At 59.7% G+C, this 25,785-nt stretch overlaps 1 protein-coding gene across 1 annotated transcript in view; it reads left to right on the forward strand.

Annotated features, from left to right (window-relative positions):
• LOC117647760 (semaphorin-5A) overlaps positions 1-25,607 on the forward strand; it is a 33,773-nt gene extending 8,166 nt beyond the window's left edge. The window contains exons 2-13 of the mRNA XM_034389657.1: positions 15,154-15,280; positions 19,925-20,024; positions 20,125-20,332; positions 20,414-20,716; positions 20,809-21,008; positions 21,108-21,823; positions 21,911-22,261; positions 22,351-22,737; positions 22,826-22,993; positions 23,118-23,285; positions 23,386-23,535; positions 23,621-25,607. Of these exons, the coding sequence (XP_034245548.1) occupies positions 15,157-15,280; positions 19,925-20,024; positions 20,125-20,332; positions 20,414-20,716; positions 20,809-21,008; positions 21,108-21,823; positions 21,911-22,261; positions 22,351-22,737; positions 22,826-22,993; positions 23,118-23,285; positions 23,386-23,535; positions 23,621-24,063 (3,318 nt within the window). The 5' untranslated portion in view covers positions 15,154-15,156 and the 3' untranslated portion in view covers positions 24,064-25,607. The remainder of the gene's footprint in view (positions 1-15,153; positions 15,281-19,924; positions 20,025-20,124; positions 20,333-20,413; positions 20,717-20,808; positions 21,009-21,107; positions 21,824-21,910; positions 22,262-22,350; positions 22,738-22,825; positions 22,994-23,117; positions 23,286-23,385; positions 23,536-23,620) is intronic.
• Positions 25,608-25,785: the final 178 nt, after the last annotated feature.

Consider the following 25,785-nt stretch of genomic DNA (forward strand, 5'->3'; position numbering starts at 1 on the left):
GCCGCCTGCGCCTTTGCCTTCCTTTGCGATGCCGAGGACGACGAGGCGATGCCAAAACATCGCGAGAACGAACAGGGCGAACAGGGCCCAACCGGCGACGGCCACGGGCCTCACTCACTCCGCGCAGCGCTTCGTCGCCCTGTCTCTCTCGCACTCGTGGGCCGCCCCCTGCAGGTGCGAGAGAGACAGAGCGACGAGAACGACTCTCGGAATCAGTGTGCAGCCTTTCCCGACACTGCCTTTTCGTTTCGCCGTTTCCATATTTATTCCATTTATTTTCATGTCGGCATGATGCTGGAAACGGAACGCCGCAGAGTGGGCCGACCGAGCCACTGCAAAGGTCTCCGGCCCGCCCCGTCGCTCCGTCTCTCTCGCACTCGTGCGGCGTCCCGTGTGGGTGCGAGAGAGACGGAGCGACGGAACGCTAACCTGCCGCTCTGCATGCGGCCCGGCCGGCCCGGCCCGGGTTCAAGTACCGGCGGGGGCGGAATGCTGCGGCGGTGGGCGTCTGGCACGGCGGCACGGCTCGGCGCGGCCGCAGCCCTGATTGGCTGGAATGTGACCCAGTGAACCGCAGCGCGCCGCAGCGTGAACCCCCGGCCGCCACTGCCGGCTGCTGCGGCCGCCGCGGCCACAAACTTCAAATTATTGCCGCCCTGCCACTGCACTGCCGGCCCTCTTCAACGGCGGCCTCTGATTGGCTGCCGTGAGTCATGGAGTCATCGCGCTGGCCCACTGTGCGGCCGGCCGCGCGTGACGTTTGAATCGCAGCGCCGGATCGGCGTTGATGGAGGGTGCGGTGCGGGGGTGGCGACCAGTGCGGGCATCGACGCGGCCTCCAAACGCGTTTCGGGTATCTCTGTCTGCCTGTCTGTCTGTCTGTGGCTTGGGAAGCTGGTCCGGGGGCAGGTCCCAAAGGGCTTGAGGCTTGCGTTTGTCATCCGTCATCTCGCTGCGATGAGGTAGTAGCATACGGTCGCTGCGGTGGTCGCTACACACCACTGATTCCGAGAGTCGTCTTCGTCGCTCTCTCTCTCTCTCTCGCACTCATGGGGCGTCCCGTGCAGGTGCGAGAGGGACAGAGCGACGAAGACGACGACTCGGAATGAGTGTGGCGGTTCGTGGAGGATGGCCGGTCGGCGGGTCGCATCGCTGGGGGGTCCCGGTGCCGTCCCGGTGCCGTGTCAGGCCGTCAGGACCGCTGTGTCTCGGCCTGCTCGGCCTCCTCGGCGTGTTTCGTTCGTTCGGGAGGATCACGAAACACGGTGAGTTACGCGAGCTGCCAATCCGACGGACACACACACACACACACACACACGATGTGACGGGGATATTGGCCCGGTCGTCGACGACGCCCACGCCACCACCACCACAAGGGCGGAGTGGAGAGGGAGTGGAGAGGGAGACGACGCTAAGGAGCATATTGTTGTTGTGGGAATGGGTCCAGCCGCCCTGCCCCGCCGCTCGGCCCCACAAGTCTCCGGCCGGCAGTTTCTCTCTCTCCGCCGCATTCACGTTGTTATTCGTTTCCCCTGAATATGAATCTCGAGCCGGAAGTGGTGATATTTATTGTTATTTCGAGCGCCCTGTTGCTCTTGAAAAGCCTTTTAAAAGGCTCTTACGGCTTTGCCCGGCTTGCCCTCTGGGCACTGGGACGGGGCCGCGGCTGCCGCGGCTGGTTGGCTTGGAGGGGAGACGGGCCTTGACTTGACTTTAATAATCCTTTCGGGATCAGCCGGTCGGAGCAGAAGGAAGTTACTAATAGGCGCGAACAGCGGAAAAACGGAGCCGTCAGGACTGGAACCCGAAATCCTCTGATTCCCTCACGCGACTGCGTGTGTGTGCGCTGTCTGTCTGTCTGTCTGTCTGTGTGCGTGAGCGTGGCGATGCCAACCTGTCAGTTTCCCTCAGTGAGTTGGCTTCCTGCGATATTGGCGGTTGTGGCGCGCTTCTGAACGCCGTGCCCGTGCAGCCGTCTCTCTCTCTCTGGCACCCCTCCGGGACGCCCCGCGAGAGCGAGAGAGACAGAGCAGTGTGCTGACTGCGTCTCTCCGTCCGGCTGCCGGCCCGGTGCTTGCTAATGGGTTGTAAAACCAACACGCACGGTGCAGACCATGCAGACGAGAGCGCACCCTGGCGAACCGGACAGGCGGGCAGGCGGGGCTGGCAGGCAGCCGGCGTGCGGGGCGTCGCTACGTACGTCGCCGGGCAGGCGGGGCTGGCGGGGCTGGCAGCCGCGCAGGTCCTGTGGGCTCTGCGGCGTGGGCTGGCGGTGCACGGGCGTTGCCTGGGAGACGGGGGAGAGGGGGGGGAGGGGCCTCAGCGGGGAGCTCAGCGACCTTGCCTGGAGAAGAACAAGAAGACGTCGAAGGCGAGGGGGCTTGTTTTGTGTGGCTGGAAGCGCTGGAAGCACGGGGCCTGGAGCGTCCTCCTGGAGCGCATGCATACAGGACGCCCCGGTGATGGGTGCGGGGCACTGCGGGGCCCCCGAAGGGATTTGGGGAGGGGAGGGGGAGCTGCTGTAAGAGTAACGTTCATCATGGCGACGGGCTTTTTGGGGGGTGGGGGGGCACCTGGATCCGCACCTGCAGCTGCCCGCGGCACGCGTGCGCCGCAGATGGCTGGCTGACTTTGGAAGGCGCGCTGCGTGCAGGGGCTTTTATGACAAGGGAAAGGTCGGGCCGTGACGCGTGGCACGCTGCGTGCGTCGAGTGTAGTGCCACATCCAGGCCGTCCTTCCTTATAAAGGCGTTTCTCCGCGAGGCCGCGCGGACCGCCACCCTCGTCTGGGCGGCGCGGCCCGTCCGCTGTCCTCGGGGTCCTCCAGGTGGCGACCACGCCGTCCGGCCTGCGGACTGATTCGGTTTCGCCTCTCTGTCTCTCTCGCACCTATACGGGACGCTCCACGAGTGCGAGAGAGACAGAGCGGCGAAAACGACCCTCGGCCGTGAGTAGAGTGCGGAGGAGGCCGCCGAGGACGCTCCGCCGGCCGTATGGCGAATGGGGCAGCGGGCTGTCTCTCTCTATCTCTCCCTCCCCGTAGTGCCCCAGCGGTGCGAGAGAGACAGAGCGACGGAGCGCGCAGGGCCCTGGTAGTGTAGTCGATTCGTGCTTCAAAATAGCTGAAGTGAGCAAAAACAAAGGACAAAGGGAAAGCGGCTTTCCACTCATGCATTGGACCTTGGAGAACCCGATTCCGTTGAGTCCCACTCGATCGCGGCTGGGCAACTCCCGTAATTGAACAAAAGGGCCTAAATACAAAACTTGCTCTAGCGTGCCCGCAAATTAAGCTAGAAGGCTCGGGCTGGTGTCAAACTGTTCGGGAGGAACAGGGGAACAGCCTGGTATGCGCAGGTTTAAGTTGCGCCGACTGGGGCGGCCAAAAATTCGAAATTTGTTCAAGAGCAATTTGAACGCTGTTTTCTATCTCGCCATATTTCGGAAATGAGGCAAAAAGTCGGAAATTACCCTTAAACAAACGTTATGTGCCAATTTTTCAGCTCAACGACGGTATTTTTACTTTCTCTATAACTTGAACCAGAGCTGAGAAAATCGAGTTGAAATGAAGCGGTGCGGAGACGCGGGCGGACGGGATTCGCGCTGGCAGGCGACAGCACTACGCGCCGCCACCGGCCGCCACGCTCTCCCCCCACCCTCCACCAGGGGCCACATCTGGAGAGGCCGTCCTTCCCGCTCGCACCGCCTTTGTGTGCGCACGGGTGGGACAGAGCGAGACAATGCCGACGCTTTCGGAGCGGCTGGCGTAAGGGTCCTCGAGCGCGTCTTCTTGCTTCACTTACAAACCAAGATTTCTCAAGGAAGAAATGAGGGAAAAGACCGGGACTTTTCGGGAACTTGTACAGCTCGGCGTGCTCTATCTCCTCGAATTTAGTCCCTCCCGCGAAACCCTGTGCGTCACTTAGAACTCCAGAAGAAGGCCATAAGAACACCCTTTGCGTTAAATGCCATTATTGGAGAAACGAAAATAGGTATAATGTCCGTAATCCCGGCATAATGACCAGAAAAGCACAATTCTTTCGCCGGTACTCGTCCGATTTATTTTATTCCAATAAAAGTAGCTAAAATCTCACTTTTATCGCTTTCCAGTTGATTTTGCAATTTTGATATTCGAAAAAGCACTATTTTCGTGGTACGGATACGGAAATCGGAAGGTTTGCCTTTTACAAACACTAAGCGCGGGTGTCTCACGAGCCCATACGTGTCTTTGGATCCCTCCTAGCAGCACTAGTGGCCGAGAAAACTGAGTATTTGCGACCGGCGGCGCAGCGCGTCAGGCCTAGCGGTCCATGCCGGCGCGCGCTGCTCCGCGCTCCGCTGGATACAAATACTCAGTTTTCTCGGCCACCAGTGCTGCTAGGAGGGATCCAAAGACACGTATGGGCTCGTGAGACACCCGCGCTTAGTGTTTGTAAAAGGCAAACCTTCCGATTTCCGTATCCGTACCACGAAAATAGTGCTTTTTCGAATATCAAAATTGCAAAATCAACTGGAAAGCGATAAAAGTGAGATTTTAGCTACTTTTATTGGAATAAAATAAATCGGACGAGTACCGGCGAAAGAATTGTGCTTTTCTGGTCATTATGCCGGGATTACGGACATTTTACCTATTTTCGTTTCTCCAATAATGGCATTTAACGCAAAGGGTGTTCTTATGGCCTTCTTCTGGAGTTCTAAGTGACGCACAGGGTTTCGCGGGAGGGACTAAATTCGAGGAGATAGAGCACGCCGAGCTGTACAAGTTCCCGAAAAGTCCCGGTCTTTTCCCTCATTTCTTCCTTGAGAAATCTTGGTTTGTAAGTGAAGCAAGAAGACGCGCTCGAGGACCCTTACGCCAGCCGCTCCGAAAGCGTCGGCATTGTCTCGCTCTGTCCCACCCGTGCGCACACAAAGGCGGTGCGAGCGGGAAGGACGGCCTCTCCAGATGTGGCCCCTGGTGGAGGGTGGGGGGAGAGCGTGGCGGCCGGTGGCGGCGCGTAGTGCTGTCGCCTGCCAGCGCGAATCCCGTCCGCCCGCGTCTCCGCACCGCTTCATTTGAACTCGATTTTCTCAGCTCTGGTTCAAGTTATAGAGAAAGTAAAAATACCGTCGTTGAGCTGAAGAATTGGCACATAACGTTTGTTTAAGGGTAATTTCCGACTTTTTGCCTCATTTCCGAAATATGGCGAGATAGAAAACAGCGTTCAAATTGCTCTTGAACAAATTTCGAATTTTTGGCCGCCCCAGTCGGCGCAACTTAAACCTGCGCATACCAGGCTGTTCCCCTGTTCCTCCCGAACAGTTTGACACCAGCCCGAGCCTTCTAGCTTAATTTGCGGGCACGCTAGAGCAAGTTTTGTATTTAGGCCCTTTTGTTCAATTACGGGAGTTGCCCAGCCGCGATCGAGTGGGACTCAACGGAATCGGGTTCTCCAAGGTCCAATGCATGAGTGGAAAGCCGCTTTCCCTTTGTCCTTTGCTTTTCCTCACTCGATGCACGAATCGACTACTCTATGGAGGCCCTGGACGCTGGCCCGGTCCTTGGGGTGCGCGTTATCTGGCATCTCCAGCAGTCCCCGCGCGCCGTTTTGTGTCCCATAGACGCAGGCGAGTGTGTGTGTGTGTGTGCGTGTGTGTGTTGAACCCGTACTCGCAGTGTAGAAGCCATCAGCTCCTTGGCAGATTGAATGCTGGAGATAGTATATACGGGGCGTCTTCCATAAGCCAGGGGCCCTGCGCTCGGATAGGGGCCTTCTGGAGGTCATCTGCGCTGTGTGTATGAGAGAGAGAGAGAGAGAGAGAGAGAGAGAGAGAGAGAGAGAGAGAGAGAGAGAGAGAGAGAGAGAGAATATGTGTGTTGGTAGCCGTGGTCGTGGCCGTGTTATTACGCCCATTTTCTATTTTATTTTATAGTGGTGGTGGGCCTGGGCCACTATGCGGCGTGAGTGGCTTTTCCAGTGCAGGCGGTGCAGGCACTACCCCAACCGGAAACGCGGGAAGGGAAAGGAAACGAAAGGAAAGGCCGAGTCGGTTTCCGGTGTAGCGGCTGCGATCCGGACGTCTGCGTGCGTAGGCTTTTGCCTAAAACGAGCGTCATTTTATTTTTGGGGTTTTTCTGCAGTGTGTCCTCTCTGGCAGTCAGTCATTGACGTGTGAAATCCCCGATGCGCCTGAATCGCATCGCCGGTCCAGTGTAGTGGCCGGCCAGTCGGACAGACTGACGGACAGGCAAGGTCGCTGCGCGCGGCGCTACGATCGTTTCGTCGCTCTGTCTCTCTCGCACTCGCGGGGCGCCCCCATGGGTGCGAGAGAGACAGACGGCTGACTCGCCTGACGGACAGCCGGCCGGCCTGAACGTTTTCACACCATGTTGGCGGGATGGGGCGATTGCTTGCACAGTTGCAGCCGTTGCGGCACTGCCAAGCCGGGGCCCTGGGGGCCTCGGTGGGGTAGGCCGGCCCGGCAGGCGCAGGGCAGGGTGGCGGCAGAGTGTGCGTGAGAGACAGAGAGAGACTGTGTAAGGAAAGGAGGCGTTTTGGTCGAGGCCGTTGGTTGGGCCGGGACGCCGTGTAGGCAGGGGCTGTGTAGTAGGACGTGGTTGCTTGCGTTGCTTGCTGCGTAGAGCGCGCAGCCCGCCAGGACTTCATCCTATCCAGCCGCGCTGCCTGCCTGCCTGCCTGCCTGCCTGCCTGCCTGCCTGCCTGCCTGCCTGCCTGCCTGCCTGCCTGCCTGGCGGCTGGGATGGCTGGTTAGTAGCCGCGACGTGGCAACCCCGCACGCATGGCCGTGCCCCGTGTCCCGGCAACGCCGCCCGCCGCCACGCCCTGTGGGCTGTGGGCCCAAAGCCTTCCATGCTGCAGCCCTGCAGCCCGCGCAGCCCCAGACTCCCGCGTCACACACACACACTCGCACACACGCCGCGCACACGTGTGTTTCTGAAGCTCGGCGTTGTCACGGGCGCGGCCTGCGGCGGCCCGGCGGGGCTGGCGGGGCTTGGTGACGCCGTACGCCGTCGACGTGCTGCAGGCCCCTTCGCTAATCCGCCGTGCGCCGGTCGCGGAGACCGTCGGCGCCTCGTGTGACTCTCTCTGTCGCACGCATGGGGCGTACCGGTGGGGTGCGAGAGGGACAGAGCGACCATGCACTGTGTCGCTGGAGACTTGAACGCGGCGGGCAGACGGTCGCTTTCCTCGTGGAGGAGCACTGCACCGCACCGGCCGGCATGGGGCGTCGTGGTGGCGTCCCCCCGGCGACGTCCATGACGGCGTCCTCCTGTGACGACGCCGCGCCACGCCACGCATGACGGCGCGCAGTTTATCTCGGCGCAAAAAATGTAAACCTAAACTGGCTTCGTCATTGGCCGGCCTACTATTCGCCGCCGTCTCTCTCGCACTCATGGGGCGTCCCGAATGGGTGCGAGAGAGACAGAGCGACGACCGGTGCGGAGGAAGTGGAGGAAGGGACGACAATGGCAATGACCCGCCGGGCGCTCCGTTCCGTTCTGTCCCCTCCGCTCACTGTTCGGGGGTGCAGCACCGTCTTGGCCGGATGCAGGCCACGCACAGTGGGCCAGAAGGCCGGTGGAGGCGGTCAGACGCACGGCACGGCCTCGCCACGGCCTCGCCATTCATCGCCAGGAAAATGAAACGAGTCCGTCAACGCGACGTTGAGCCGCCTGGCGTCCTCCTAATCGCGGGGCCCCGATTAGCCGTCGCTCCGTCTCTCTCGCACCCACACGGGGCGCCGCGCGAGTGCGAGAGAGACGGAGCGACGACGACGACGACTCTCGGAATCAGTCTGCCGGGACGCCGGGACTCTGTGGGGCTGCATTAGGGCCGTGTTATCCGGCCCGGCAGAGAGCGGCCAAGCGGCGGGGCACTGTAAAGCCGACGGCTGCACTGCTCTGCACCGCGCTGCACCGCAAGCGGCGGAGCGACCTGCACACTGCACGTGCGAAACGACGCCACGGCCGCATCCCCCTTTGTGTGTGTGTGTGTGTGTGTGTGTGTGTGTGTGTGTGTGTGTGTGTGGCCCGCTGCAATCGCCCGCCACTTGTTCCCTTCACCCGGTCGTTGTCGTCGTCCGGGCCCCAAAGGTGTATACGCAGTACGCACTGACTGCACGTGTGTGTGTGTGTGTGTGTGTGTGTGTGTATTCCTCCTTATGTTGTCACGTAATTAGCGACCCTCTCAAGGGCAACCTCCCAATTAAAAGGGCGTGAGTGTGTGTGTGTTTGTGCTCTCGGTCAGTGCCCCGGTGCTTGCGGCTTGCCTCTGCCCTGCCCCTTCGCTTGCGCGTCGCTTTGGCAGTGCAGTTGCAGTCCGGCCCGCGTTGCGTCGCGATGCCCAGGTAAGGCAGCCTGCCTGCTCACTGAGAGAGAGAGAGAGAGAGAGAGAGAGAGATGCCCTCGAGTCATTGTGAGGGCGACACGGTAAAGTTGCATTTTCACCGCGTGCTGCGTCGCCGTCGCGGAGGTGTTGACGGTGTAGCAGTGGGGCCGCCGCAGGGCCGCCCCGCCCTGCTTGGCCTCCTCGGCGTGGCGTCGCCGGGCGTCGCTCATCGCGGCGCTGGCAGGGCGCGCTGGCAGGCTGGCAGGTAGACGAGACATTAAACCTCAAAAGGTTGTAGATAAGATACACGATACGCCGTGATGCCGCGCGGACGCTCGGGGGACGCAAGGGGGACGCATCCTCGGCGTGTCACCCGCTATCTTTTCCTCCTGGGCTCGTAAACAGACGAGGTTAAGGGTTCGACTCCCGCCAGTTTCACCCTCCGCCCCCTCTCAAAAAAAATTTTTTTTTTTGAATTTTTTATTTTGTGTTTTTAATTTTTTTATATTCTTTTTTTTTATACAATTTTTTTGCTTGTGGTAACTACTTGCGCTTCGCACTGCAATGAGTGTGTGCCCTCGGCCGGCGGTGCTAAAATAGCGCCGACTCAGAGGATGACGTCAGGGGCCGCGGCTCCCTGGAGGCTCCGGTGGGTATGCACTTGTGCACTTCCACCGGCCACTATACAGTGCAGGGGCTAATTCCGCCTGTGAGTCAGGAAGTGGTGAGCGGGGCGAGGCTCTTTGGCTCCGTCGCTCCGTCTCTCTCGCACCCCCTCGAGTGCGAGAGAGACAGAGCGACCACGCCTCAATTGCTTCGGAGAAAAATACTGGGCCGCGCTTGCGAGCTATCGCGGCGGACAAAGAGAAGTCCTTTGCGGACTTAAAAAAGTCCTTTGCGGACTTGAAATCGTGCAGGCACGAAAAGAAAAATACAAAGTGAAAAAAGAAGAGTGGGGGGGGGGAGAAACGACAAAGAGAAGCAGTGGGAACTTATAGTGTCACTTTGGCATTGGGCCGGTATCTCGAGTGTCGCCTCGGTCTCATTTCGCGGTGTAGCGTGTTTGTGTGTCTGTGTGTGTAGGTGTGCCTGTGTGTGTGTGTGTCCGCCAGAAAGAGTGTGCCTGCCTTTTCCCGCGCTCGTGGGAAAGACGGGAAAGCGCACTTGTTGTTGTCCTCGCGCGTCGCGTGGCGCCCCGTCGACGCGACTGGCATACGGTGAAAGGCGAGGCGGCTTTGCCCGGAGTTTCCCGCCGCGGCCGGCACACTGGGGCAGCACGGCCACGGTCAGGACGCCCCGTGCTTTTTGGGGGCAGCCCCGCCGTCGTCGTCGTCGTCCTGGCTCGGCTTCCGGGATGTCCCCGCGCGCGCCGCTGCTTCTGGTAAACTTAGAGACCCTTGGAGACCGCGGGGCCCACCGAGTAGCACTGAGTGGCACACTGTACCGAGGACGCGGCGTGCGGCGGGTGCGGCCGAGTGACGCGTGACGCAAGCCTGGACGTCACTTTTGCGGTGGTCTGTACCGAACTCGAGGGGGCCACCACTCTCATTTCAGGCGTACACAAGATTACGGGATTACGGGAAATTTACTGGGGATTACGCGTGAAATTTTCGAAAATTGGTTCGAAAACGTTGAAAAATAGCTCAAAAACGTTCAAAAATGACAAAAACGGTGAAAAATGACAGAATTTTGTCAAGGATTACGTGATTACGCCATGGATTACCAGAGATTACCAGCCAATTTGTACACAGGATTACGGGGGTGGTGGCCCCCTCGACCGAACTGATGGGCTGAGTTCAGCCAAGCTAGCCGCCGAGTAGCCCACCACCGGTTTCCCCTCACGTCGTGTACGCTGCTGCGCTGCCACACTGCAAGGGGCACTCGCTACGCCGTACGCCGAGGCGCCCAAAGTGAGCGGCCAAATGTTTGCAGTGGTGTTTCGTCTTCGAGGTTCGGAGTTCGGGGAAACCGGGAACGCATGCGGGTGGCGTCGGTTTCGAACCGCCGACCCGGAGCGCCCGCGGTGGCCGGGGTAGGCAACCCCGCGGCACGCCTGCGCGGCGGGACGGTGCGCCGCCACGGCGTTCTCGCCACACCCCGATTCAGAGAGGCGTTCTCGCCGCTCTGTCTCTCTCGCACTCACGGGGCGTCCCCCCCCCCCCCAGAGAGACAGAGCGACGGAAACGACTCTCGGCATCAGCCCGGTGGCCGCGCCCTGCCCAAGCCCGGTAGAGGGTCCTCTTGCCGAGTACTTATGCACACACGCCGCACCCGGGGGGAAGGGGGGAGGGAGAGAGAAGGCCTCCTTGGCTTCATTTATTATTTGTGAGAGTTAGACGAGGAAGACGGACGGGCTGCCTTGCGTGTGCTCTGCAAGGGGGCTGCGCCGGGCTGCGCCTCTCTCTAGAAACGCCAACGGGAACGTGATTGTTTACTCAAAGACCAGCAGACTGATTCCGAGAGTGGGTTTCCTCGCTCCGTCTCTCTCGCACCCGTAGCAGCGCCCCACGAGTGCGAGGGAGACAGAGCGACGAAAACGACTCTCGGAATCGGTCTGCTGCGAAAATTAGGCGCCAAAGTCGGACCACTCTGCACTTGCACACTGTTCGTTCCCGGCTGGATACTGGATACACTGCACCCACCTCTGGGCGCGCGTAGCGCGTTCGGTCCGAAGAGCGAACGGTCTCTGCGGTGTGTTTAGTTAGGACTTGTACTGCCCTAGGTGTTGTTCGTGGCCTGGGCGTGTGTGTGTGCGTGTGTGTGTGCGTGTGTGTGAGTGTGGTGCTGGTGGGCGTGTATGGGTGGTCCCTTCAGGCCTAGGGCAAGACGCATCGCATATCCCTGCAGCGCCCTGCCGCCCCGCCGACCCACGCGGAGGGCGGTCCACTGGTAGTGTGTGTGTGTGTGTGTGTGTGTGTGTGTGTGTGTGTGTGTGTGTGTGTAAAAGCGAAAAGACATCCCCGCTTTGGTTCACGCCCGAGAACAATGACGCGGTACGATTTGCAAGTCAAACTGGCCGAGGCTGGACGCTGGCTGGACGCTGGCTGGACGGGTCTGGCCGGCCGTGCCGTGCTGCAGGCCCTGCAGTGCAGGAGCTCCTCCAGGACTCCAGGCTGGACTGCGCTGCGACCGTTGGTGGACTGCAGCTCCCGGACAACCGCTTGAGTCGAGCTGGGTCTGGCTGGGCCCGGGTGCCATTCGCTGCCAAGTTCGCTGCCTCGCTGTGCGTTTTGGTTAATGGGCGGACGGGGCCTCACCTTGCGATTCATCATTCATTGCCGGCCCGGCCAGCCTAGGCTAGCCTGGCTGCTTCGCTGTCGTTGCGCTCCGAAGTGCTTGCCGCAGCCGGACTGCCCCGGCGAGCCCGGCCGCAGTGGCCGCCACCTGGCTGTGGTGGCTCTAGTGCTTGTCCGAGTGCAGCCTGCCTGCCTGCCTTTCCTCGGACGCCCCCCAGAGGGCTGAGGGCTGCACCGGGGCGCCCGTCTCGGACGCGGCCCCGCGAGGCGCGCCGGCCGCGTCGGTTCTGCGACTGTATCTCGGTAATCCGACAGAATAAATCGTTTCGCCTCTAATCGGCGATTCTCTGAAGCAGCTGCCCGCCGCGCTGCTTGTACACTCATTTCTTTATTATTATTTTTCCTTCCTCTTTTTCTTAATCGGCTCCGCGCGTCCGTTTTTCCTCGCGGTTTATAATCCGGCCTCGGCCCCCGACTGCCCTGTCGGGAATAAAAATTTGAAACGCGCAATGCGCGGCGGCGGGAGTCGAACCCGCGCCATTAGCCTCGCGGCCGAGTCGTCATAATTTGACCATTAGCAGTGTGGTGGCGGGGCGGGGCGGGGCGAACCCCTTTCCCGATTCGTACGTGCTGCATGTTTACGGCCTCGAGGTTCATCGCCGGCAACGACTGACTCGTCGGACCGGCCTGGCAGTGTGGCAGTGGCCTGGCCGGCAGCCACTCTGTGTCTTTCTCCCTCTCTCTCGCACTCCTTTGGGACGCGCCGCGAGTGCGAGAGAGAAGGAGAGAGAGAGAGCGCGCGGTTGGAAATGGGCCTCCTTCGCCAAGTACCCCGTTTTGCTGCCCGTTTCCCATACTTTTGGCCCAATTTTTTCCCCCGGTCCGGCCCATCACCTTGTTGGCCCGGCCCGTTGGCCCGGACACGCTGTTCTCAGCTCGTATTCGTGCGGTGAGTGAGGATCCGTGTGTCTGTCTGTCCGTCCGTCCGTCCGTCCGCCCTGGCCGGCAGTGATTCCGGGTCGAGGTCCGTAAGTCTCACTACGCACCGCTAAAAGCTCGCCGGCGTGGTTCATCAAGGCGCATAACGTAATGTTGGCACCCGGCAGACTGATTCCCCGCTCCGCTGTCGTCGCTCCGTCTCTCTCGCACTCACGGGGCGCCCCGTAAAGGTGCGAGAGAGAGAGAGAGCGCGACTGGTCGGCAAGTGATTGGGGTTGGAGTGCGAGGTCCGCGTGGTGCACTACGCGGCACTACATACTACGCGCTCGCCGTGCTCCTCCAAGGCGCTGTCGCTCTGTCTCTCTCGCACCTATACGGGGCGCGCCACGAGTGCGAGAGAGACAGAGCGACGAGTGTTGGGAATCAGCCTGCAGCGTGTTTGTGTGACGGTATCGGCGCGATATCGCCGCGGCACTGCGTCGCTCCATCTCTCTCGCACCCACACGGCGCGCCCCATGAGTGCGAGGGAAACGGAGCGGCGACCGCCGGCCACACAAAGTGGCCTGTCGATAAGGCAACCGCCGTGACCCCGCGATCCTAGAAGCCGCCGCGGTCGTGAGACGTCGTGAGACTAGACTGGACGTTGGAGGTTCGACGCCGCCCGGGTTTGTTTTGTTTCCCCCGACTTTGATTTCGCCCGCGCTCCGCGTCGCCGTCATCGTCGTCGTGGTCTTGACGGCGGCGGGCTTCTCGGGACACGCTTTGCTGCGGCTCGCGGTCGGACGAGTGGGAACGCGGCAGGGCACACAGACACGCGCACACACGCACACGTCGTTCAAGCTACCGAAATTGGCGGTGCGCGCTGGCGGCTGGAGTTGTCCTCCGCCCAGTTCCAGTTCCAGTATTCTATGACTGCCTTGGACACTGCCTCCAGCGGCAGACCGATTCCGAGCTTGTCTCTCTCGCTCTCGTGGGGCGTCCTCTTAGGTAGGTGCGAAAGGGACAGAGCGACGAAAACGACTCTCAGTCTGCAGTCCGGTCGTCCAGATTGGGCCGACTCGGCTCCAGCCGCGGCTCCAGCGACTTGACAGTGGCGCCGGCTGACGCACTGCAGGCGGCGGCATGGCGGCGCGGCGCACCGACGCATTCCTGGGGGAGTCCAAGTCAAAGACTGCACCGCGCCGTCCGTGCACTATTCGCTCCGGGGCCATGCCGTTCCGGGAAAAGGGTTGGGCCGCGGTCGCAGCGGACTCATTCCTTTTCGTCGCTCTGTCTCTCTCGCACTCGCGGGGCGTCCCAGTTCCGGAGCGAGAGAGACTGCTCTCCGTCCGTCCTAGATTTCGGAGGCACGTTCCAGTCCAAGTCCAGGCTCCAGGCGGTTGTCGCGGTGCAGCTACCGCCTGCCGCGCTGTTTTTCGATTTTTGGTACACTGTATTATTCCAGTGTAAGGACCGGCAGGAGGGCTGGAGCGACTGGAAGGGCTCCCAGCCGGAAACGAAAAGGAGGATTGTTTTCCCCTCCGGTGTTTGTCCAGCGGGACCGATGCGTACTTACAGTGCGGACGACGGGTACCGGTCGGGTTGGTATAGACTCGTACATTGTTAGGCGTGTGTTTGGAATTACGAATCGGGGAGGGGGGGGGGCTAAGTCCAAGTCTGTGTGACGGGAATGACAACGCCAGGCCCCCGTCAGTGTGCTGCCAAGACCGTCAAGACTGTCAGGGGCGGCATGAGGGAGGCAAGGCGGGCAGTAAATCCTCATAGGAAAAATACCTGTTGAATTTCGAGAGGGGATTCGGAAATATGTAGCGGAAGAAAAATTTGAAATATGTTTTGTTTGTATCTCTTTAGAAATCTGTTGGGATGACAGTGGACGGCATTTTTTTTCCCCTCTCCCCGCCCCGCTCGGCGGATAGGGTTTGGGGGCTCGGCGTCACATTTTAAATACAATGGGCCGTCGCAGTGCCATAGGCCTTTGTCGCCCAGCCAGCCAGACACATGACCTCGCATTTAGGCCCTTTCCTGCCTCCCCGGCGAGCACGAGCCGGAGCGAATCGCTCTGTCTCTCTCGCACTCGTGGCGCGTCCCGTAGGGCCGTAGGGGTGCGAGAGAGACAGAGCGACTCTCGGAATCGGTCTGCGCGCCGCCACGCCGCCACGCCACATGGCGATGAGAAATCCGCTTTTAGCCGCGATGCTGCGATCGCTCGCCGCGGGTCGCCGTGCGTGTGGCACACTGTGGAACACTGTGGCGGCGCCGCGGTTGGCCCGTTCGCTCCGTCTCTCTCGCACCCCCGCGACGGTCTGCGGCGGCACGCCCCGCGGCCCGAGTGCGAGAGAGACGGAGCGACGCGGCCCGCACATGGCGCGGCAATCATGTTTCGGAAAAATGGTTTGCCGCCCGGCGTCTCAATGCCAGAGATGTCTCCGCTAAAGACCAGTTTCGTATGCATAATCACACTTTTATTTGCTGGCGTGGCTTCGCGCTGCGCGCCGCGCGACGTTTGGTTCGTCGGTTTCGGCGGCCACGCCCGTTTTTGTTTACCGGCCAGGATGATAATTAAAAGGGAGACGCCCTTGTGGCAGTGCAGCAGCAGCAGCCGGTTTCCCTAAGAATGTGAATGTAAATCTGAATGTGACTCCTTGTTGCAGGACATGGCGCGGCGCGCGCTGTCGCTGCTGGCGCTGGCGGCGCTGGCGCTCAACGCGGAGGCCATGTTCTCCACCGCGCCGTCCGCGCCCTCCGCCTTCAACGACCCCCCCACCATCCAGTACCAAGGTGAGTTTGGGTCTAGACTCATTCCGCGAGAGCCGTCGCTCTGTCTCTACCGCACTCTTTCGGCGGCCCGCACAGGTGCGAGAGAGACAGAGCGACGACTCTCGGAATCAGTCTACCGGTGGCGATGGAATTGATTGGCTCAAACTGGCGCGAAATGGGCCTGGGGCCGTCTGGGGCCCGCACCACCGGCACGGCGGGGACGCCCCACCGCGGGCTGGTCTGGTCGGCGTTTGCGGTTTTCAATCCGCCCCAGCAGCCCAAGCGCCTCGCCTCAACTTCGTCATTTTTTACTTTTTTAATAATCAATTTTGGACTCGGTCAGGGACCCGCTCCGCTCGGTGCGGCTGTGTTGCCGTTGCTGCCTCCACCCGTCCCCCCCCTCCCCACTTTTTCGGGTTCAAGGAGCCCCCCTCCGTTCCGGTCCCCCCGGATAACGAGAGCCCCCCCCCCCTCTCTCCCTTCGTGCCTTTTCTCGCCGGTTCATTTCTCCTTCCTCGAATTGGTATCAGAAACACCCAACCCATCCATTTGAATGAAATTATACATGTGAGAGGTGAGTGGGGTGTGAGTGTGTGTGTGTGTGAGTGTGAGGCAACGCCCTGCCCTGCACACGGGAGCCGCCCCGCCCCGCCCTGAACCTGTCCAGGTGCCTGCAGCGGCCCCGCCACGCCCCGCCACGCCCCGGCACCGCGACTGCGTAAATCTGAAATTTTTACCTTTTCTGGTGCGGTTTTGTACCTTGCTTGGGATGCTTTTTGTTGCCGTTGTTGTCTCTGTCGAATCGAGCGGCGCCGTGGTTGTGTGTGTGTGTGGGGGGGGGGGGACATAAATGTGGCGGCATGCCGACGCGTGCCCGCCGTGCCGCCAACCCCTTCTGGAGGCCGGAAGAACGGAAGCGTGGCAGATGTCCTCACACGCAGCTGTCATGAGGGGGGGGGGGAGGCACCCCTTTGCGGGCGGACAGACACGCGTGGACACAGACAAATCTGGGAGCTGATGCATCTCCAAACCACATAAGCGGGGCATCCGGGCCGCCGTCTGGCGAGATGGCGCCTCTGCCCTCGTGGTGTGTGTGTGTGTGTGTGTGTGTGTGTGTGTGTGTGTGTGTGTGTGTGTGTGTGTGTGCGCGCGCGCGTGATATGTGGGGCCTAGACGACGGGTGTAGCCCCGGGGGCACATGTATACACTGTCCGTCCCGGCCGTCCGGCGTGGCCCAATGGGCTGTCCGAGGCCGAGGCTGGCCGCTGGCCCTGCTGCTGCACTGTAGTGCACTGTAGTGCTGCCCGCTCCGACCCACGGCCTCCACGGCGTATGGCGCATCAAAAGCGGCCTACATTGAAGCCATCGAGGGGGTGGGGGAGGCACCATCAGCGGGGTCGCTACGCCTGCATGAGGCGGTGGACAAGCAAGCCCTCAAGTGCTTGGGCGAACCGCGCGCAGGGAAGCCCCGACCGGCCGACCGAGTGAGCAGAGCGCCGTCGCAAAAAAAAATTTAGAAATTGACGCAATGAAACTGTCAACGGGGAGACTAGAATTACCATGTCCAGCAGCGAAACGACGGCGGAGAAAATGGGGCGAAAACGGCTCTGGGTGTCTTCGATTTTCCATCCTCTGGGCTGCCTCGCCAAGAAGAGACGTCTCGTGAACTTTACGCCGGCCGGCGGTGGGGCAGGGGCGTGGGGCGCGGGGCGCGGGGAAGGCGGAAAAATAAACGGTCATAACAAAGAGTTGGATTGGCTCGCCGGCGATGACAGGCGGACAGACAGACAGACGGACAGACAGACAGACAGGCGCGTGACGGGCGCGTCGTGACGGACACGAGGCGAGGGTGGGAAGGGCGTCGCGTCACGGCCCAAGGAATTCCCCCTTAAGGGCCCAGAAAGAGCGGCAACGACGGAGTATTAAAAATGGGAAAATGGTGCAGCGTTGAAGGAAGAGGCACGGCGTTGGGACTTGGGCCCCGCGGGGGAAGGCCGTCGTCGGTGGAGGCGCGTCGCCGCGCTGCTGCAGTCGGTCGGACTGCAGTTGGAGGGGGGAAGGGGGGGGAGTTCACTGGCCGGGCAAAGCAGCCTGTCGACTCGAGTAGCAGAGTCACTAGCAGGGGCCTTATGGCGTGGTGAAGTGACCAAACCACAACGAGCGCCGTGTGTGTGAGTGCGTGTGTGTGAGTGTTTGCGGTAAGGGGGAGGGGGAGGGGGCAGTCCTGCCTGCGTGTGCTGCTGTTACAAGCCTCGAACAATATGCTTAGGTGCGCTAGAAAGCAGCCGTAGAACGCTGAACACACGCACACGCCCCGCTATATGGTGGACGCGTTGACACGTTTTCGCGTTTCGTTGTTTGTCCGCGCGGAAAGGTACTATAGAGTCACCCACACCGGTCGCGGGGCGAGGCTCGTGCCGGCCGCGCGAGGGCACACTGCAAGTCAGTACACCAATTGCGCTGCCATTGCAGTGTCGCGCAGCCTGAGTGCTGCGCGCGGCACGGCGAACAAGATGTCACCCGCGGCTTGTACAATGCGATCTACATACGTACTGCGCTGCCCGTTTTCGATTTGGCGCGCGGAGTGCTCTCGGGCAGGTAAATGCACAGGAGGCGACCTCGATTCGATTCCATTCGACGCGGCTTGTTTGGCCGCAGCGGGGAGGAGGAGAAGAAAAATCGCATTGTGTGGGTGAGGCTCGCTGTTCGTCCGCGCGCGCGTGTGTGTGTGTGTGTGTGTGTGTGTGTGTGTGTGTGTGTGTGTGTCTGCGTGCGTGAGCGAGAGTGTGTGCGTGCGCCTTGCGCGCATAATACTCGAAGGTGCCGCTGACGGAGAGAGTGAGGGCGGGCCTGGCAGACCCAATTTACGCCCGCCTGTAAAATACGTCTGGTTGTGCATGCATTGTGTGGGCCCAGCCCGGCCAAGCCCTGCCGCTGTGCCGGGCCGGGCCGCGGCGTGGACGACAAGGAGGTTGTCTCCGTCTCCTCTTCTCCAAGGGCGGCTCCGGATTTATGTATCGCCGCGTCTGGCTCGTTTGGTGGCGGGGCGGGGCGGGGCGGGGCGGGGCGTTTGACACGTGGTTAGAGGGCCGGCCGGGCCAATAAAGCGCGGGGAAGGAATTGAGAAAGGCGCTGGCGCGGCGGGGAGAGGGAGAGAGAGGGAGGGGGAGGGGGCCGCGGTGGGGCCCAAGTCGGGCCTGGGCGGCGGCGTCGCGGTGCCGGGCGTGGGGCGTGCCCATGGCGTGCCGGGCCCATGGCGTGCCGGGCCCAAGCCGCCGCGTCGCTGCCACGCGGCCACCTCCTCGCGGCTCTGCCCGCCTGGCGGCCAGCGCGCGCATCAGGGAAGCGGCCAGCACACCCCAGATCGCCCTTCACTTTTCCCCCTCTCTCCTGCCTGCCCGGCGAGCGGCGAGGGACGCGCGCCGCTCCCCCCTCCACCGCCAGGACGACCAGGACGTCGCACCGCGCGGCGAAAGGGGAAGAGAGAGGGAGCGGCAGGGCGGGGGGCGTCGCGGTGAAGGTGGAGACGGTCCGGAGCGTGCAGCCAGGAGGCCCTCCTCCTCCAGGACGTGCCGCGTCCTGCGTCCTGCACTGCCCGACCAGCCCACTGACTCCGAGAGCGACGGAAACGACTCTCGGAGTCAGTCGGCTGGGCGGCGCGGGGGAGAAGGGGCCGAAGGAAGGGGTGTGGCCGACGGCGATGAGTGTCTCTGTTTCGGCACTGCGATTGATTTGCACCGGAGCAGCCCTTGGCCTTGCAGCTGCACTTCTGTGTGTGTGTGCGCGTGGTGCGTAGGAAGGTGGGGCGTGGCGGTGCGAGGTAAGAATAGGGTTCCCGAAGGGGGAGGTCCGGGACGCGCGAGCCACGTGCCCCCGCGGCGTGGCGTGGCGTGCCCCAGCTGCAGCCACGGCGTCACGTCGTAATGAGGGACACGGTGGCACGCGCGGTGTGGGGGGAGTGAGGATTGTGGAGGGGGAGGGGGGGACGATTGCCCCTGGCTGGGAGGTAGACACAACGCAACATTTTGGCCATGGAAGTGGTCAAGAAGTGCTACAGCCTCCCCACTCCTCCCACTCTCATCAGGCCGAAAACGAAATGCAAACAGACCAATGGCAGCGCGCAAGCGCATTCTCATCCTCGAGCTACAACATTGGGATAGACTCCGCGAGTCTCGTCGCGCTCGAGACGTCGGCCACGTCTAGCAGTGCCGTGGCGGTATGGCGGTGCAAGTGCAAGCAGGACAAGCAGCATTCTGTGCAGGCCGTGCCAGGCCGTGCCAGGCCCTGCCCCCTGTATTGACATTCCTGCAACCGCACTCTCAGTCCTTGCTCCTCGCTCCAGCAACCGAACGGGGGCTGTCTCTCTCACACCCGTACGGGACGCTCCAGGAGTGCGATAGAGACAGAGAGACCTCGGCCGGCAGGACGTCCAGGACGTCCAGGACACACTTGAAGCCCCGGCGCCTTGTACGGCAGCCCGGCGGCCCGTCCGTCCTCGACACGACACGCCCACCGGGACACCGGCACGGGGTAAAAATACACGTTTCCAAAAAAGGGGCAGGCAGGGCGTACTGCGTGCCGACACTGTAACGCCTCGGCTGCCAAACCATCACGGCGTTTTGTTATTCGTTTTATTCATGCCGTCTTTTCTTTTGCCCGTCGCAGATTTGATGGCCAAGGCGGACGTCTTCGTGGACAAGGGCAGCGGCTCGTTCTCGGAGCTGCTGTTCGACGTGGGCCGCGAGCAGGTCGTCGTCGGCGCGAGGTGAGTTTGGTGGTCCCGGGTTCGAATACCCACCGCCCCTTTCCACTTTTTGGCCGTTCCGTTTATTTTTTTTGTCTGACGCATTGGTTGTCTGTCGCAGGGACGCGCTGTACCGGCTGTCGCTGCGCGGGCTGCTGCGCCTCGAGAAGGCCCCCTGGCCCGCCCCCACGGACAAGGCGACGCTGTGCCAGGTCAAGGGGCAGTCGGAGGCCGCCTGTCACAACTACGTCAAGGTGCTCGCCACCAACGGCAAGAGGCTCTTCAGCTGCGGCACCAACGCCTTCTCGCCGCAGTGCACCTGGAGAGAGGTACGAGTGCGAGAGAGACTGCTGTACTGGACGATCGCGCGAAGAGTTTCATTCTGAACGTCGCTGTGTTTCTTCCCCCAGATGGAGAACGTCAACAAGGTCCTGGAGAAGGTGGCCGGGCTGGGCAAGTGCCCGCCCAACCCGCGCACCAACAGCACGTCCCTCATCAGCTCGACGGGGCAGTTCTACGTGGCCAGCACCATCGACTTCAGCGGCACGGACGCGGCCCTCGTCCGGAGCTTCGGCACGGCGCCGCTGCTGCGCTCCAACCAGTACGACAGCAAGTGGTTCAACGACCCGCAGTTCGTCGGCTCCTTCGAGACCGAGTCGCACGTCTACTTCGTGTTCCGGGAGAACGCCGTCGAGTACATGAACTGCGGCAAGGTAAACACCGAGGGCCGCGGCGTGTTTGCCTTGTTGTTTGTCGAGGCTTTTGTTGTTGTTTTTGACCGGTTTTTCTACGCCGTGCCCGGCAGGCGGTGTACTCTCGCATCGGACGCATATGCAAGAATGACGTCGGCGGCTCGGTGATCCTCAAGGACACGTGGACGACGTTCGTCAAGGCGCGCCTCAACTGCTCGCTGCCCGGCGAGTACCCCTTCTACTTCGACGAGATCCAGGACATGTCCCTGGTGGACAACCACAAGATCCTGTACGCCACCTTCACCACCTCCAGGTGAGGAAAAGAAACACCAGCGCGGGAGCGCAGCTCTGCTCGAAGTACATAGACTGTCTTCTCGGGTCGGAGTTTGACCGACGGTTTTCCGCCCCGCAGGAACAGCATCCCCGCCACGGCCGTGTGCGCCTTCAACATGACGTCCATCCTGAAGGCGTTCGCAGGGCCCTTCAAGTACCAGGGCCACTCGTCGTCGGCGTGGGAGGCGCAGACGTCGTCCCTGGGCACGCGCCACTTCGACTGCGAGAAGGTGCAGCCGGACCCGCGCTCGGCGCACTCCATGCAGGACTCGTCGCGCTACCAGCTCATGGACAACGCCATCCAGCCCACGGCGCTGCTGCCGCTGTACCACCGGCGCCTGGAGACGCTGGGCCTGGTGGCCGTGGACGTGGTGCCCACCAAGCACCACCCCGGCGTGCACGTGGTGTACGCCGCCACCGAGGAGGGCATCATCAAGAAGATGTCGGTGCTGCCCGGCACGCAGCAGACGTGCGTGCTGGAGCTGTGGCAGCCGTTCCCTGTCGGCGCGGGCGGCGCGGGCGGCGCGACCTCGGCGCCGCGCTACCGCAAGATGCAGTTCCTGCGCGAGACCGAGTCGCTGTACGTGGGCACCGAGCAGGGCGTGATGCGCATCCCCGGCGCGCACTGTGGCCGCTACAAGACGCGCAGCACGTGCCTGGCCGCCATGGACCCGTACTGCGGCTGGAGCGAGCTCCACGAGAACTGCACGCCCGCGCCCAACCGCGACCCCAGCGTCGCCCACTGGCAGCAGCTGCCGCTCGCCTGCCCGGACCGCTCGGCTCGCGAGGAGATCGGTGCGTTTGCGGGCTGGGGTTCGAATACCGGCGTACGTCAACTTTTGGTTTTTTATCCTGGCGCGTCTAACTCGCGGATTGTTGCAGTGGACGGCGGCTGGTCGGCGTGGTCGTCCTGGGCGCCGTGCCCCGTGGTGGGCGACTCGGACGCTGCGGACTCGGACTCGGCCTGCCTGTGCCGCTCCAGGCGCTGTGACAACCCGGCGCCGGCCAACGGCGGCATGCCGTGCCACGGCGAGGCCACGGCCGTCACCAACTGCACCGTGCACGGCGGCTGGACGCCCTGGTCGGCCTGGTCGGCGTGCTCCCAGACGTGCGGCCTGGCCGTCAAGACGCGCACGCGCTCGTGCGGCAACCCCAAGCCCGCGCACGGCGGCCGCATCTGCGTGGGCGAGGACCGCAGCGAGATTTACTGCACGTCCAACCCGCCCTGCCCAGGTGAGGGTTCTAGCTGTGGCTTGGCTTCACCACCGCCACCCTCTTGGTTATCGTCGGCGTCTGACTGGTCCTCTCTGCCCTGCCCGCAGCCAAGCTCCCCCCGCCGCAGGACGGCGGCTGGGGCGCGTGGGGCGCGTGGGCGGACTGCACGGCGCAGTGCGGCGGCGGCTTCCGCGTGCGGCGCCGCGTGTGCGACAGCCCCCTGCCGGCGCACGGCGGCGCCGAGTGCCAGGGCTGCCCGCTGGACTACGAGCCCTGCAACGCGCACCCCTGCCCCGAGAGCCGCAAGCTGTCGGCCTGGACGCCCTGGCTGTCCGAGGCCACGCCCGGCCCCGGCAACGCCAACTGGGGCGGCACGTGGACGGAGAAGCGCTTCCGCTTCGCCTGCCGCGCGCAGACGGCCGACGCGGCCACCATGCGCGTCACGCAGTCCAAGGAGGAGAAGAGGATCTGCAGCGTCAACGGCTGCAAGTCCGGTAGGTCTCTTCCCTCTGTCCTTCCCGCACTTGTGCGGGACGCCCCATGAGGGCCGTGGCTGATGATGGCCTTGTTGGTGTGCCGCAGATCGCGTGGACTCGGACGACGTGTGGTCCGACTGGTCCGAGTGGTCGGCCTGCTCCGTCGAGTGCGGGGGCGGCCACCAGACCAGGACGCGGACGTGCGAGGGCTCCACCGAGGACTGCGAGGGCTCCCCCAAGATGTCCCGCCCCTGCAACATGCACCGCTGCAAAGGTAAGCCTGTCTCGGCCTGCCTCCCCACGTCCCACCAGTCTCTAGCAGCCTGCAACGTCCACTGCAGAGAGAAGAGTTCAATTTACTGTTGGTAAAGTTTTCTGATGAATTGACTCTATTCCAGGCGAATGGTCCTGTTGGAGCGAATGGACCCCCTGCTCGGTGTCCTGTGGCAGCGGGATGCGCCAGCGGACGCGCCATTGCCTGAGCATCAACAACAGGGAGCTCTTGGGCGTCAACTGTGAGGGCCCCTCAATCGACCAGGAGCCTTGTGAATCGCCCAGTTGTGAATGTAAGTAGTTGAAAGAGCGGAAATATTTTTAAAATGGGGTTTTATTTTTTTGCTTACTTTTTCTTGGATGGTGTTTTTATTGTGGTGTTTTCCTCCTAAGCCCTCGTCGGTTGGAGTCCATGGACTGTTTGGTCTGAATGTGATGAGAATGGCGATCAACATAGAAGACGCAAATGTGCAATGCCAGGCCCGAATGCCTGCCAGGGCCATGACTTCGAAACAAGAATGTGCCTGGGCGGATTACGGAACGGTAAGTAACAACCTGTCATTACAGGATATTTTTCCAGGCACCCTTATAGGGCTCTGTCTTATGGGTAACTTCTCTCTGGTTCCAGATATCAACATTCTTCCTGCCAAGCAATTAGACTCGCAGACTGTTGGGTATTTATCAGTTTGGACTATCTTAGGTTGCTGTTGTGCGGGCTTCATTTTAGGCGTGTTGTGTGCAGCCGCTGTCTGGTATTATCAGAAGCGTAAGCATATTCCTCACATACCTAGTAGTCCTTGCTACATGTCTACCAAGCAGAACCCTTATGTAACAGTTCCCTTAAAGGAAGCAATTAGTCAAAAACCTAAACGCACTGCATCATTTTCATCAGCCACTAGCAATGTTTCACACAAGCCAATGGTAAATTGCAACTCACTGAATCGTAATTCTCTAAATCATCCCACGCCAAAGTTGTTCTCTAAACCAGTTGATTATGAAAGCTCAACATTAAAACGAAATAGCCATAATGGAAACGTTCGGCCTGATCTGGAACAGGAAAAGTTTTATTAGCTGCCACTGATGTTGATGCTCAGAAACAAGTTCAAAGAAGCTCTGTAAGTATGTTGAGTTTTTTTTTTTTAAATCATACATCTAATAAGAAATCACTGAAAAGACTGGAAACTTTAGTGATATTATTAATTGTTGATGGAAACAGAGGCAGTCAGTGCTGGCTTCATGACTGCCTTATTCTGCTAAACATAGTTGTTGAACTTATGTGATACTGAAGGTAAACTACATAAGTTATTGGGCTACAGGATTTTTAGCATCCAATCCAGAAAAGACTTGAGGTACATATATTTCATCATGCTGTCTGTTAAACAACAGCTGATAAAAGATATTTTGTTTTCTTGTAATTGATTCTGTGGCTGTATGTGGTTAATGTGCATTACATAGTATTTTTTCTGTGATGCATGTTCTCTTCATTTCAAGACAATTTCAAAATCTATATTTTATTTTCAATACTTTTTACCTTATCAATCTTGACATTAGTTTTAAACCATCAGTCTTTATCTTTCTCTTTGCTCACCATAGTGTTAATGTGTTCCATTGATAGTGGCAGCCCCCTACTGTCTAGTCCCGTATTTTATTATTATTATTAATTGTTAGACTGTTGACATTATTTTTGTTAAATGTTTGCCATTGTAGGAATATGAAAGTTATAAGATCATGTGTGTGCATGTGGCTGATGCAAATGATAAGATGGGAGTAATTTTTTGTTTTACTTTTGTGACGTTTGGTCATACCATGATCAGAAATATAGTGACTTATTAACAATTGACTGTGACACACATGTGCCAATGTCCAGTATACGCCATTGTAAGGATATTTAGGTCTTAGGGATCCATGTAAAATTGCATTCATGTTTATCATTGACTTTTACTGATTTTTCATTCCTGGTTGTACATGTATGTTGTTTTCTGTGTAAATAAGAATCGTGAGATCAAAACAGATCTATGAAGAGGTTACGTGGCAACTGGCAAATGTTACTTCTTCAGGCATTTTTTTTTTTTTTCAGAAATTTTATTGTGGTAGTTCTAGGTGCAGACCGTTTTACCCTCATAAGCAGCTCTTGAACTGTAACAATTCTCATTGTCATGTTAGATTACTTTTGTGTTAATACTGTCTACTGAGAGAGTACAAAACAATTTCCTTCAATTAATTTATTTCCATAATATTGTGATATTTAAGTATGTAGGTAAGTAGCTCTCTAAGAACTAATCTGGAATGACTAAAGCCAGTTGGCTTCTATTTTCATCAAATAACCAAATGATAGGCAATCATGTTTCGTATTCATTTACAATAGTAGAAAGAATAAACCCTTTTGTTCATTTTCATGTGTAGTGTTAAACGCCTTTCACGCCTTACAACGAGATTAGAGACTTTGTACTTATTGTATATATCTATAAATGCAATTTTCCCATTTCATCCAAATTGACAGGCATTTATTTTCAGTTTGACTCATATTGAGTTTTGTAAATAGAGAAAAATTTTATATGTTGTATAATTTTATTTCTTTGACAGTTATAAAATTTTAATAAAATCTAAGAACTGAATCTGGTTTGTATTTTTTCGACCCACCCCTACAGTGTAAATGTGATGAAGGTTTCCAGAGACCGAGGCGTTCTAGAGCGCGCTGCTTGCAGACAGGCTCGAATCGCACTCAGGGTCACACACTCACACGTTCGGTTCTAGTCACATCTAGCGACTCTGGAGCTCAAAACGCGTTCGGGA

Source organism: Thrips palmi, unplaced genomic scaffold (assembly GCF_012932325.1).
Source record: "Thrips palmi isolate BJ-2018 unplaced genomic scaffold, TpBJ-2018v1 HiC_scaffold_2, whole genome shotgun sequence".
In the NCBI taxonomy this organism is placed as follows: Eukaryota; Metazoa; Arthropoda; class Insecta; order Thysanoptera; family Thripidae; genus Thrips; species Thrips palmi.